The following is a 13932-nucleotide window of genomic DNA, read 5'->3' as shown; positions in this document are numbered from 1 at the left end:
CACACCTGGCCTAAAAGGTTTATTTAAAAAAATGAAAAGGTAGGGCAGGGTGACAGGATCCAATTTTGGTTTACCTGTCATCTATGTGGAATATGGTGAGTCAAACATCCTGGGGTCAGGAAGAAACTCTTAATTTAGGAGTTTCAGCCCTGTGCAAACTATCCCAAGTATTATCATGGGGTAGAAAATTCCTCCTCCAGGCTGCTGGAGTTTCCTCGTGGTAAGAAGGAGCAATGTGCAAACAGTGGAGCCAGGTAGTTACCGGAGTTTGGACCTAGGCAAAAGGGGAAGAGGATGTTCCCAGGAAAGGGCTGTGGATCCAGAAAGCCCGTGTCCCTGGAATTCTGAGTGGAGACATGAAGATCTAATAAGAACCAGTGAGAAAGTGGTCACCTGTGATTCTGGGCTTTGAAAAATCACCACGATTATCTTACGTACAAATGCTTTCCCATGGCTTACTTACTTTGAATGAGACTAAGCCGCCTGATGGGAGAGTGGAGGCTCCTGGTGAGGAAGGACAATGAGGAGAAGCTGGAATGGCTAAGGGAGGCAGCAACGAAATCCATCATCGTTACCATACAAAGGCATTTATGAATGTCTCCTTGCACATGGCGAGCACGAGCACGTAGGAGTGCTCAGAACAGAAAAGACAGCACTTAAGGGGTAGGTCAGGAGCGAGGCATGGTTCAGGATGCCACCAGGGGAAGCTAAGGGAGCAGCGCTGAAGATGACTTGGGGGAGGTGCAAGCTGGGGAAGGGAGCAGCTTAGATAAGATGGCTTTGCAGGAAGCTGTCCTATCTCTGCCTGATGACAGCCCTGGGCCCATGGAGATAGGCTGGGCTGGCCCCTCTGGGATCCACAGCTAAGTCCAAACCCTGCAGAAAATGGGGCCAGGGGCAGGTGAGGCAGTGGAGGCAAAAGTGTGATACAGGAAGGGCCTCCTGGCTGGGGACCCAGAGTTACTCGACATCTCTGAGCTGGTGTCTTCAGCGGTATTCTGGGACAACAGTCCCACCTGCCTGTTATGGCTGTTGAGGACATTAGAGCTTGTTTTAAAGGCTTGCCACAAACCCTAATGAAGATGAGGATGGGTTTCACCCCTGAGTTACTCCAGGGGAGGGACCCAGGCCGATCTGAAGAGCAGATTAGCAGGAAAAGGAGCAGCTGGGCACTCGAGAGGGACAGAACTGAGGCCGGCCTGGTGCTCAGCGACACTGCAGCTGGGGACAAGCGGGGCTGTGGAAGGCAGCTCACACCTGGCAGGGGATGCCCTTCTCCTGACCCCGCCTCCTGGGCACCCAGGGACCAGAAGAGGAGGGGAGGTAACCACCGCATCACCGCATTTCAGCCCTTACGTGCCGTCCGTGTTGCTATGCGGCAGTCGCTGCGATGAGCTGAGTGGTCTTGGTGATCACACGTCGCTGGGACCGTGAGGCTGTGGGGAAAGAGCAGGGACTGACCGTGGCTGGGTGGGGAAGCCTGGCCCTGTGCCCACAGCCTGGGAGGGGACCATCAGAGCTCCTCCTTGTTGTTGTCAAGGGACTGGACTGGAGGCCCTGGATCCGGAAGGGCATCTACTGGCCCATGGTCGCCAGAATGCTGGCTGCTGTCCTCCAGGTGCCTGCCCACGGCAGCATAGTCCCGGAGGAGCCTGCTCTCCACTCCGTGCTGCCGAAGGCTCTCGGTACTTGCGAGCCCCTGCATTCTCAGGTACCCCTGCTGGCAAAAGGGTGGCAGCTTCTGGCGCGTTAGGGCGAACAGGAAACAGGACTCTACACAGAAACAAAAGGAGGAGAAGAAGTCAGGCTGGGAGGTGTGGGGAGAGGTGCAGGAAGAGGACCTGCTAATGCCAGGGCCTGGGGGCTTCACTGGGGCCTGCACAGTATCTTCTATCCCTTGAAACTGGGAGCTGACCCTCCTGGGCGTCTCATGTCCAATGGGAGCAGGTCGTGCATGCATCATGACCCTCCATGGGGCTCCAGAAACAGGAGGCTGCCTTGACATTTTGGAAGAACAAGGCTCCGAAATGAAAGCAAACCACAGAAATGCCTCAGCTCCCACAGATCGGGCCCAGCACGACGCTCTGCACGGAGCCAGCCTGGGGTGGGAGCCCTGTCCCTCAGGAGCAGTCCCTCAGCCTTCTCTCCTGAAGCTGGCCTGGGGCCGTCCAGAAACTCAGTGGTCAGTCCCATTTCGAGTTCAGAGCTGCCTGCAAAGATTTATTCCCTCAACAAAATGTGAGTTGCAGATATTGTGTGCAAAGTTCTGTTCTAAACCCCCTGGGGGACAGAAAGATAAAACAGGTCAGTGCTCACCTACACTGCAGCACAAAGTTGGTATGTCAAACTGGTCAGTCACAAAATAGCTGTGGATACGTATTACTTAGAAATGTGAAGAAACAACCCAAAGAAGCTATGAGAAGAGAGAAGGAGCAGCCTTAATAGCTAGAAGTAGTCTTTTCTGGGGAATGAGAATGGAGAGGGGCGAAGGTGGGAAACAAGTCTTTTAGCCAAGTGCGTCTGTGACTTTGAAAAAACAGAAGAGGTAACACAGATGTGGGCCGAGCCTGCTGAGGGAGAGACGGGGTGGGAAGACGGAATGTCAGAAGCTGGCGGAGTCCCTGTGTAACTCTGAGCAAGCCTTCTCACCTCCCCAATCCCCTTTATCTCAAGTAAAAGACGGGCACGGTACGAGGCATGTTGTGAAGCTCACGGGGGGACCAGGCTGAAGGGTGCCCCCAGACATCGCTGTGCTTTATTTCTGACTGTTAGCACAGAGGCCCCGGCAGGACAGGCCATGGCAATGCTCTCTGGGCAGGGAAGAGAGCAGACGCGCGGGAGGACAACAGGAGGGCGCAAAGTGGCCATCTGGCAAGCACCACCTTCTGATGATGTCACCCCTCTGCAGGCCCCGGGGGCACAGAAGCCCAGCAGAATCTGGAGCCAGCACCAGCAGCTGCCACAGCTACGGGCTGGGGGGAAGCCACTCTGCCAGCTGCCTTCTGTTGGGAGGGTTCTTCCAGGTCAGGGCAGCGGCACATAGTGGCTTGCACTGTTGAGCAGTATCTAGACAGTGGAGACAGGAGGCTAAAGGGCCTGGGATGATCCACTGATGGGACCCACAACTCTGGGTGGGAATATGCTCCCTAACACACTGGCATTTAGGTGTACTCCTGAAACCGTGAGAAGCAGGTAGGTATTTTGGAGTTGAGAACTCTAGACTCTCAATATGTAATTTCATGTGAAAGTGTGTGATCAAGGTTGATAGTCTGCAGGCTGCTGGTACTACAAAGTCGCTAAATAATTTAAACTACTGTTTCAAGCCATCTCCGATTGTATCTACAGTATTACTTCAAAGTGGACTCAAGATGAAACAAGAACACTTGCTCTCTGACCTGTGGGCTAGAATCGGTCTCTAACCTGACTTGGTATGAACAGTGCCTGATGTTTAATAGATGATTTCTCAGTTAAAAAAAAAAAAGGAATGGATATTCTAGGCATTCAAGGGTTTAAAAAAGACAAACATTTGGCTTGTTTCCATCAATTCTCCCTCTGGGTCATCCTACTTCTCTCCCCAAGTCCCTCTTTGGGTTTGACTATCAGATGTATTTTCCAGTTGATCACTTCTCTCTTCTTACCTGTCTGGTGAATTGCTGAATCTTTACACTGAGTTTCTAATTACCTACCTACCTATCTATTTAGAACAGGGTCTCGCTATGTTGCCCACGCTGGTTTTAAGCTCCTGGGCTCAAGCGAGCCTCCTGCCTGAGCCTCCCAAGTAGCTGGCATTACAGGCACACACCACCGTGCCCAGCTACAATTTATTTCCAGAAGTTCCATTTGGATTTTTCTCAGAACAGCCCAGCTAATCTTGATAGTCTCTATCCCTTCATTATATTTTCAATAATCTTTTTTATTTCTTTAAATACACAGGTTCTGTATCCCTTATTGAAAATGCTTGGGACCGGAAGTGTTTCCAATTAGGGAATTTTTCAGATTTTGGAATATTTGCATTATACTTACTGGCAGAACATCCTTAATCTGAAAGTCTGAAATCAGAATTGCTCCAATGAACATTTTATTTGAGTGTCAAAAAATTATGGATTTTGGAGCACTTCAAATTTCAAGTTTTCAGATTTGGGCTGCTCAACCTGCATGAAACATACTTTATATGCTATACCTGACCATGAACCTGCAGTCTTTGTAGGTTCGATCCTATAGCTGGTTGTTTTTGCTGACACTCCCTCTTGGTAGTTTGCGTCCTTATGTGTTAAGTGATTTTTGATTGGGAATTCATGTTCCTTGGAACTTCGTGGGAATTCTTTGAGGCCTAGTTTTAAAGTGTATTTCTCAAGTATATTTCTCAAGATAAGATGTGCCTTTGCTTCTTTGATTTCTGTACCACAATGACGTATAAACTTTGGCCCCAAATTACATAAGTGGGGCCTGGTGGTTGGAAATTTTCAGGGGAGATTTTTCCCCCCACTTTATCCAGGACCAGGAACTATGCATCTCCTTGGTCTCCCTCTTGGGAGTGTTTCTGGCTCCTGGCTTGCCCCTGAGATCCAAGCTTTATTCGAGGGTCTCTGAACAGACTCCCATCCTGCTCCAGCCTCATCCTCCCAACCCCAGGCTGGCCAGCCAAACCCCGGTTCCAGGCTCCTGTGACCTGCAGGCATCCCAGGCCCAGCAGTGGTCTGTGGTCTGTGCTCTTTATGGTGTCTGGCCTCTGGGGAGTTCCCTCATTTTCCTGCTGGTTCCTTAAAAAAGACGTATTATTTCGTATTTTTAGGTGTACTGTCCTGGGAGGGGGTTTCTGTGAACATCTAGTCCACTACATCATAGGAAACAAGAGTCTGGGGTTCGGATTGGTCAATAGGGGTTCTCAAACTCCAAAGGCATGGGTCCACCCAGCCTTTCTTCAACCTCCCCCTCAGTCCCTTTGTCCTCCTGGGGACTCAGGTTACCTGCATAGAAGCTTCGTAAATCCGTGTCCAAACAGTTCTCCAGGAAGCGCCTCAGAGGTAGAATGTGCCCAACGGGGGCGGTCCAGTCTGTCAAGAAGTCTTCCACGATGTGGTGGATGGCCGCGGGCCGAGGCAGGGGCCAGTGCGCAGGGCGGAATCTCACCTCCTGTTCTGTAAGGGGAGAGAGGGAGCCCCGTCAGAGCCGAGAAGCTGGCTTTCCTGCCCTCGTGCCCACATCCCAGACACTTCCCTCACTCACGCTCTGCTGTCCTGGGCTGTGGCCAGCTTGTTCCCCAGCCACCTCCAAATACGTGGAGGGCTGGCGTGAGGAAGAGGAACTAGACTGTCTCTGTGGTCTCAGAGAGCAGAACTAAGACTAATAACTTGAAATAGGTGTTTCTCCAAGACTCACGTGGACGGAGGTCTACTGCGGCTGCCTGAAAACTGGTCTTTCTGTGGGAAGATTCAGAGGCCCTGCCCTGAGAAGAGTCTCAGAGCTTACGGTGTCCAGCTTCCCACTGGCGTGGCCTCCCTTCTGTGGTGTCCCTGTCAGATGGCCACCAAGCTATGACTGGAGCATCCCGTCCTGGGGAATCTGATTTGGGGCTGACCAGTTCCACTGCCGAGCAGCTCTCACTAATTACTCCTTATGTTGACTACAGACCTGCCTCCCTGTCACTTCCACCTGTTGATACCACCTCCGCCCTTGGGGACAGCTCCTAATAGACCACCCTCTTCCACGTGACTGCCCTTCAAGCTCTGCAGCAGGAGCTGTGTTCCCCAGGGGGTTCGTGTATGGGTAGCTACTCTGTGCCAGCACGTGCTGGCTGGCACTCTGTGTTCATTGTCAGACCTTCACACGGTCCCACATGGAAGGTACTATTGCTGTCCCCACTTTACAGATGAGGAGATTGAGGCTCAGAGAGGTTAAGTAATGGTCCAGGGTCACATAGTGATGAAAGGACATAGCTGGGAATGCTGCCCAGCTGTTCTGTACTGTGTCAACCAGCCCCAGTTCCTTCTAATACTCAGTCTGCAGATCCTCCCTCCCCCTACCATGGGTAGCTTCCTTTGGAAACCCTGTAGCGTGACACTGTCCCTCTTACTCTGTGGTGCCTTGGAGGAGAGCCTGACAATCCACGTGTGGCCTGTGCAGGTGACAGCATGTGCCAGAATCTGCCAAGTATCATTTATCATTCTCACACCTCCTACCCCTGCCTGGTCTCTAGGTGGAGTCCCCCAGCCGTCCCCCTCTGTCAGCTGAGGGTGTTGCACGAAGGTTTAATGGTGACAACTCCACAGACAGGGTCGGAGGAACGCCGCCTCTAGAAAGCCCCTGCTTGGGGCAGGGCAGCGGTGGCTCACCGGTGGGGAGCTGTCTGTAGTAGTAGATGACGGGATGCAGGAAGTTGGACTGCCAGGCGTCTTCCGTGTGCCCCACAGACCGGTCGTGAAAAAAGACGTCCTTGTCGGGTCCAGAGAAATTTTTGCCATATTCCATGTTGACGACGAAGAGCCCGTGCCTTGCCTTCCTCCCTGTGAGGGTCTCCAGCTGGGGCAGCATCAGCATGGGGAACTCCTCCAGGTACTCGAAGGCGGTGGCATTCCTGGGGAGAACGGCAGCGCGGGGGAACCTCAGCGCCGAGGCAGAGGTGAGGGCATGGTGCGTGGGCGTGTGTGTCTCTACCTCCAGGAAGTGTCAATCAAGCAGTGCAGACTCCGATCGGCTCCACACACCTCACTTTAGTGTGACTATCACAGCTGAGCCCTCACTAACACAGGGGACAGATGCCAGAAAACCGTGTAACCTGAAATGGATATCTGGGGAAAGAGTGTTCCACATTGAAGGAACAGTAAGAGAAAAGCCCTAAGGAGGGAGTGAGAGCCTTGTTGCGTTCAAGGAATAGGCAGAGGCCAGCGTGGCTAAGCGGAGTGAACGGGGGCAGAGGGCGGGAGGTCTGCAGGGGTGGGGTCAAGGAGGGCTGTGCCTGTCGTGACAGCGACTGCAGATTTCACCTGGATGGAGAAGGGAAGCTGCTGGCCGTGGGGGATGCTGAGCAGAGAGAGGACCAGGGTGGCTCAGGTTTCTAAGGACCACTCTGGCCACGGTGCTGAGCACAGACCACAGGCCAAAGGTGGGAGGCTGTCGAGTCAGCGCAGGTGAGGGGTGCTGGTGATGTGCACCGAGGTGGCAGGTGGAGCTGGTGAGAGCTGGTGAGATTCTAGACATAACTAGAAGGTAGAGGTGACAGGACCTGCCCACAGTTTGAATGTGGGGTGTCATTCGAGAGAGGGGCACCAAAGGTGACAAGTCATGTGAGGTTTCTGCGCAGAGCACGTCCCTGGACTTGGTGTGCTGTGACACTCGCTGCCTTTAGATTAGGCTGTTCCCCAGATGAGAGGAACTGGTTGTTCCTCTGCTGTCACCCGCCACCTCTCCTGAGTGCCCTCACCCCTCTGGGCTCTGCACTGCTTCCTTCTCAGGAACCGTCTGTCCTCTGTGATCTGCCGCTCATGCTTGACTGGTAAGCACCGTGACCAGCATGGGCCTGGCCCGAGGGGACTCTCAGACCTGCGTTGCGGGTGCCTCACAGTTGCCTTGTTCACTGTTTATGTACTTGGTGCCAAAGGCTTTCTATGAGTGACCTTTCCTCCTTCCTTCATTGCTGCAAGGTAGGCATAATCATCCCCACTTTGCAGATGAGGCGAGAAAGGCTCAGAGAGGCTACCGAACTTGCCCAAGGTCACACAGCAAGAGAGTGGTAACCCTGGGGTTCGCTCTCAGGAACCTGTCTGACTGACTGCAGAGCTTGTGGTGTTGATTTCGCTGATTTTCCCCCTAGAATAGACTCCCCTGTTCCCCCCTTGCAGGCTTCGTCTTAGGAAGGAACAGCTGGGTATTCCATCCCTGGAACAGGCACAGAAGCACTATGGCGGGGTGGGGGTGGGCTAGGGACAGGCTACTCACTCCTTCAACAGGACGACATCGGCCAGCACACTGAACATCTGGTAGAGCCCAGAAGCCTCGTTCACACGCCGGACGATGGAGCTGGTCAGCTGTGTGATGGGGAGCTCGGTGGAGGGCCAGGCGACGCCGTGGTGGCGATGCTCCAGGAGCCGGTGGACGGCTCGCGCTGAAACGGCCAGAGCAGGAATGGCATGCGCACATTTTACTTCTGGTCACTGGGGGGGCGTGTAGGCCTTGCTGACCCCTTGGGACCCAACACACACTTGTTTGCACGGCTCAGGGCCAAACTTATAGGTAGGGAGCAAGTGAGGGAGGGACCGCCGAAGCCCTTGGAGCAGGGCCGGCAGACGTTTTCTGGAAAGGGTTGGATGGTCAGTGTTCTCTGCCTGTGGGTCACACACTACTCAGGGACGCTGCCCCTAGTGTGAAGGCAGCGGATGACACAGAAAGTGGGGCACGGCTGCGTTTGGGCTGCAGGCCGGAGTCCGTCCACCCTGCTGTAGGCCGTCAGCACGTGGGAGCCCCACTGCCCCCACCTCACACGAGGAAGGTCAAAACCAGACCCAGGGCCTTCCTCGGAAACCTCTCCCCATGAGCAGGCCCTGTTCTGTCAGAGTCGCCCCAGGAAAGCTGATTGCTCTCGCTTTCCCGCCCAAATCCAGCCTGCCCCTGGGTTCTATTTTGAGATGCCCTGTCCATCAGGATAGAAAGCGACTGCTGTCTAGAACAGCAGGGAGCCGGTCCTCTGCATGCCTGGCGCTGCTGCACACAGCTGTGGGAGCGGTACCTGACACGCAGGCGCCTGCTCTTCCAAAACTAATCAATAAACACCCAAAGCCAATAAAGGTGAGGGCACGCAGACAGCTCACGTGAAAGGAAACCCAGGGGGCCAATAACCACAGGAGGAGAGGCTCGGCCTTGCCACGTGGCTGGCTCGCTGAGCAAGCGATGGTTAGGATGGTTTTGCAACAGGTTTAGGGATCACACAGCTAGACAGCGTGGGGAGGGTGCCCTGGACAAAGGGAATAATGCATGCACCGTATAACCTTGAGACAGCCCTGCACATTTGAAAAGCAGGGTTTGTGCGGCGAGGAGGCACCAGATGAGACTGAGGGTGGGCTAGTGCAGCCCTTGCAAAGCCACTGATGTCACTGGGCAGCTGGGGCTCTCCCCGGGAGGACGCGGAGCCACTGAGCGGAGGAAGGAGGAGATTTTTTTGTTTCAAGAAAGGTTGTTTTGGTGGGTACCATGGTTGGATGGGAACTCAGAGGGACCAGGAAGAGCAGCCAGGGGAGACAAAGCTTCACCTTTAAGACCACCCAGCTGGGGAGGAACCCAGGTTAGTGTTCTTCCTGCTTGGCATCCTTGCAAATGCATAGTGCTTAACCCACACGGGGCTTGTGCACATAACACACCACTCCCAGATGTACCCATTTTTACACTTTATCTGATACTTTTCTAGATACATTCTCAGACCACCTGTTGTCATCTACCCCAGGTAGGGAAATTATGGCAGTCAACTACTGATTAGCAATCTCTCAACGCTTCTGGAAATCAGGAGTGTTTCTAAGCCCTGGGGATACTGACGGTGGTTCTGTCTGGGGACAGCAGCCCTCTCAGCTGGGCTCACCTGTGTACCGGAATCCGTGGATGAAGCCCCCAGCAGATCTCCTGTAGTCCACCGAGTGGCTAGCGGTACCCAGGATAAAAAGACCTCGGCTCCCTTTGGACTCATAGCTGGCTCGGATCAGCGGGTACTTCATGTCGAATGGATTCCCCGAATTGAGTCTGAGGGACCTGTGAGTGGAAAGGGTTGTTAATAAAAATAGCTGTTATGTACGAAGCACTTATCACAGGCCTGGCACTAAGCGCTTTACATTAAACCTCACCATGACCCTGGAAGTGGGTGTAATCATCTCCATTTAACAGATGAAGCAACTGAGGCTCAGGTTAAGGACATGGCGGAACAGAGCCAGGATCCAAGTCTGACTCAAGGCTGGGCTCTGAACTAAGACTGGGTCCTGCTGTCACCTAATGGGAAAGGAGGGGTCTGCACAGGCCCACCAGCTTTTCCTTGTCCTTTTGTGCCCTTGTCAGAAGGCAAATGAAAGACCGGGTGGTTGCTTTTTTTTGTTTGTTTGTTTGTTTTGTTAAGAGATAGGATCTTGCTCTGTCACCTAGGCTGGAGTGCAGTGATGCAGTCACAGCTTACTGCAGCCTCAAACTCCTGGGCTCAAGCGATCTTCCCACCTCAGCCTGAATAGCTAAGACTACAGGTGCACCACCATGCCCAGCTAATTTTTTTTTTTTGGTAGAGATGGGGGTCTCACTATGTTGTCCAGGCTGGTCTAGAACTCCTGGGCTCCAATGATCCTAGCACCTTGGCCTCCTAAGGTGCTGGAATTACAGGTGTGAGCCACTGTGCTCTGCCAGGATGGCTGCTTTGATATCGAGTCTCACAAGGTATTGGGCAGCAATCTTTGGGACTAGGCTCTATAAAGCAGTTCTTCAAAATACAATTATAAATAATTTTAGCAACTAACATTTTATTGAGCATATAGCATATGCTAAGCGCTTTCTTATATTAATCTTTGCAATAACCATATAAGAAAAAAATTATTAATCCCATCTTAGAGATGAAGAAACTCGGGCACAGCATGGTTAAGTAACTTTCCCAGGGCTTGCAGATTTGGTAAGCAGAGAATCTCGGGCCGACCCCAGAGCCTGTGCTGAGCCACCATGCTACACTGCCTTCTGGCAAATTGACCTGCGTGTTCTGCCTGAGCTTGATTTCCCACCTTGCAGGTAGAGGCTCTCAAAGCAGACGAAGACCTGCTGCTGCTGCTCCCCCAGGACAGAGGGCCTCAGGGCCACCTGAGACCCACAGTAGACAGCTCGTGTCCTGAGAGGGAGATCAGGCAGCACCCACATCCGTTCTTAGACTGCTGTCCTGAAAGCCCTGTCGCTGGCCTACTGAGTGGCCACTGTGTTCCCTCAGGGAGGGGTTTGCCAAGAGATCCTACCTCCTCCCCCATTTGGACTCACTTATTGAAAATGGAGAAGTCAAAGTTCCAGCCCAGGCAGCGGATGACCCGGTCATAGGCCACACGCATGGCAAAGTTGTCACTGTTGTCCTGGGGGAGGGTGATGGAATCGGCACTCTGGTTGGCATTGTTTTCCTCCAGGAAGAATTTCAAGGTGACATGGAACTTGCCTTCGTGATCCTTCACGATGGCCAGATCTGTCAGGTCAGACTCGAGCAGCCCGTCCAGGGACTTCAGCTGGTAGGTGTCCAGCAGGCCATTGTTGATGGCTCTGGGGCCCAAAGAGAATGCAAGGGAGAGGCGGTTAGTCCAGCTGGGGTCAGGAAAGGCTTTTGGGGAGTTCTCCCCATATTTTGGGCTTACACTACTACACACACAAGCAGGGATGTGGCATACCTGAGGTCTCCAACGTAGTGGGTGGCCCAGGACAGCCGGACCCGGGAGCGGCTCAGCATGTGGATAAAGTTTGTGACCCCCAAGATGTTCTCTGCCGTCTCAAAGGCTGAGTTCCCACGGCCCAGGATCAGCACATTCTGACCCACAAAGTCCTCGGGGTCCACAGACACGGACTCATAACCCTCCACATATTCGGAGCCAGGGAAGTTAACTTGGTTGGGGACTGACAAACCAGTGGCTACAAGAAGGACACTGTAGGTGGGGACAGAGGAAAGATGGCTTAGTCTCTTAGCTATAAGACCACCAAGCGAAAATCACTCTCTGGGCCCAGCCGCCACACCCCGACAGCTGGCTCCTAAAAGAAAACAGGAGGACAGTCATTCATTCATACGTTCATTCATTTGTCTATCTACTGAACTATTCCAGTGTACCTGAGATGCCCCGCCCCTGCATCTCACTGAGCTCCCAGTCCGGCGGATACACATTCTCCTGCACCAGGGATTAACAATGCTGTCTGAGGAGAAGGTGACACTACGAGAAACTGAGTAATTCATTTAAGTTTGAATACAGCAATCAGACCCAGTATCGCCCTTGGTGATGGAAATGAACCCTGACGTTCTACTCTTCCCTTTCTGACTTGTCTAGCAGACGCTAATGTCCACCGAGCAGTAATTCCATCCCAGGCTCTGTGCTAAGTGTGTCTGTACATCTTCTCATACTTCTCAAAACAACCCTGAGTTGGTGTCACGTGGCCTGCTTTACACGTGAGGAGACACAGGTCTTGTGGGCCCACAGGCCCACAGCTCCTAAGGTCAGTAGGCCTATCTAGGCCTGATTCCAAAGTCCCGCTCTTTATACTGGTGGGGACTACAACCAGGTGGTGGGCAGCTGGGAGCTGGATCCTACCAACCTGCAGAAGAACGATTTGACCACAGGGTGGTTTCAAACACAGAGCTGCAGGGCCTGCAGAGAAGGCACATACAGCTCCATCAAGCCTTGCTCTCTGATCCTTGTCTACTCTGCTCCATGGTAGCGCAGCTGCCTAAAATGCAAGAGTCCGCGTCGCTGTCACTGTTCTTTCCCCGGGCTGTAACAGGCAAGGCCAAGTCGGGGCCTCCGGCAACAGGCTTGAGAAGATGAACTCCGGCAGAGTGCCTGCGTGGAGCCAGGTGTTAGGCTACCGGCCAGAAAGGGAGAGACAGTCTGGTGCAGCAGAGAAAACACAGGCTTTGGGGTCAGGAAGACATGTGCTCAAATTGCGGCTACACCACTTATTAGCTGTGTGACACAGCACCAGTTACTCAACTTCTCTGAGCTGCAGTTCTTAAATGAGGATCAGTGAATTTCCCCCACAAGGTCCCTGTGAAGATTAAACAAGTTTGGGGCTGGCCACACAATATTAAACTGTCTCCCAAGCTAAAGAAAGCTAAATCTGATTGCTGCAAGTACTGCCTGCGGGGCCTCCCACTCTGGTTCACTTCTGAAATCCCAGAGGGCTTAACACTTGCTGGACACTTGACCCAGGGTTTCCCCAAACATATTTTGGGGAACACAAGTTCCAAGAGATGCTCTGCATAAAGGGTTTTGTGGGTTCATATGCTGTATTTATGCTGAATACTTTACCCAGTGCTGGAACATCACAGGGAATATGAACATATTAAAGACTGACAAGTCCTGGAGGCAAAAAATTGTTAGTATTTTCCAAACATATTTGATGGCAATTTTTTTACGACATTTGGGAAATAATGGCTGACGGAACCTCTCAGCACTGAATTTCAGTGGGAGCGAGGAGCGGCGGAAATGCCCCTTTTCCCCCATTCCTCCTCCACCTACCGGCCAGCCAAGGTGTGCCGTTTGTCTAGGAAAGGCTCCAGCTTCAGCAGGTCAGCTGTGGCGCCGGTTCCTTACCTGCACTGGTAGGCCTGGCCCGTCTGGTCGGTCAGGATGAAGTAGTGGCCATTCCAGGCCTGTCGATCCTTGTCCAGAGTGACATAGGTGATGGTGGTGTTGTAGAGCACGTGGAGCCCCAGCCTGTCTGCGAAGTCGCCCAGGTAGCGCACCATGTCGCGGGCGTCGGGGAAGTAGGCCTGCGAGTAGTGTCTAAAGAGCAGCAGGGGGTCGTGGCTGAGCAGAGAGTTCCAGTCGTGGCGGAGGTTGAACTCGGCGTTGGCCTTGCCCGTGAAGCGCTTGTTGATGCTGATGAGCTTGCGGTGCCGGGGGTAGCGCGTGAAGAAGCTGCCCGGCGCCGGCGCGCGTTCGAACACGGCGTAGTCCCTCCCTGCCCGCTGCAGGAAGTAGGCCATCTGCAGGCCCGCGGGCCCGGCGCCCAGCACGCAGTAGTCCCGGTGCGGGGGCGCGGGAGCCTTGGCGGGGCGCACCGACAGCGCAGGGTGCAGGGCGATGGTGAGAAGCAGCCCTGGGGGGCCCCACAGCGGGGCCGCGGCGGAGAGGCCCATCCTGCGGCAGACCAGAGGGGTGAGGCCTCGCACCGCGGCGGCCGGGGTGCGACGGAGGCCCAGAAACGGACAGGGCCTTGCCCGAGCGCTCACGGCAACCT

At 53.6% G+C, this 13932-nt stretch overlaps 1 protein-coding gene across 1 annotated transcript; it reads right to left on the bottom strand.

Moving 5' to 3' along the window:
- Positions 1-680: 680 nt before the first annotated feature.
- On the bottom strand, positions 681-13932 carry FOXRED2 (FAD-dependent oxidoreductase domain containing 2). Its single transcript, XM_012638064.1, has 8 exons — positions 13284-13932; positions 11376-11627; positions 10981-11250; positions 9566-9732; positions 7936-8101; positions 6333-6574; positions 4968-5138; positions 681-1773 (listed from the first exon to the last, which is right to left on the bottom strand). The coding sequence occupies exons 1-8, from the start codon at positions 13829-13831 to the stop codon at positions 1514-1516; spliced, it is 2076 nt and encodes a 691-aa protein (XP_012493518.1). The 5' UTR covers positions 13832-13932; the 3' UTR covers positions 681-1513.

This window comes from Propithecus coquereli, unplaced genomic scaffold, assembly GCF_000956105.1.
Source record: "Propithecus coquereli isolate 6110/MARCELLA unplaced genomic scaffold, Pcoq_1.0 Scaffold126, whole genome shotgun sequence".
Taxonomy (NCBI): Eukaryota; Metazoa; Chordata; class Mammalia; order Primates; family Indriidae; genus Propithecus; species Propithecus coquereli.
This window is presented reverse-complemented; position numbering and strand designations above follow the sequence as displayed.

Excerpts from the sequence above, each read along its gene's own strand:
- FOXRED2 (XM_012638064.1), bottom strand. The coding sequence starts at position 13,831 with ATGGGCCTCTCCGCCGCGGCCCCGCTGTGGGGCCCCCCAGGGCTGCTT. Across the intron at positions 5,139-6,332 it reads CTACAGACAGCTCCCCACCG|AACAGGAGGTGAGATTCCGC; the intron begins GTGAGCCACCGC and ends CTCCCCTTACAG. Across the intron at positions 1,774-4,967 it reads TTTACGAAGCTTCTATGCAG|AGTCCTGTTTCCTGTTCGCC; the intron begins GTAACCTGAGTC and ends GTTTCTGTGTAG.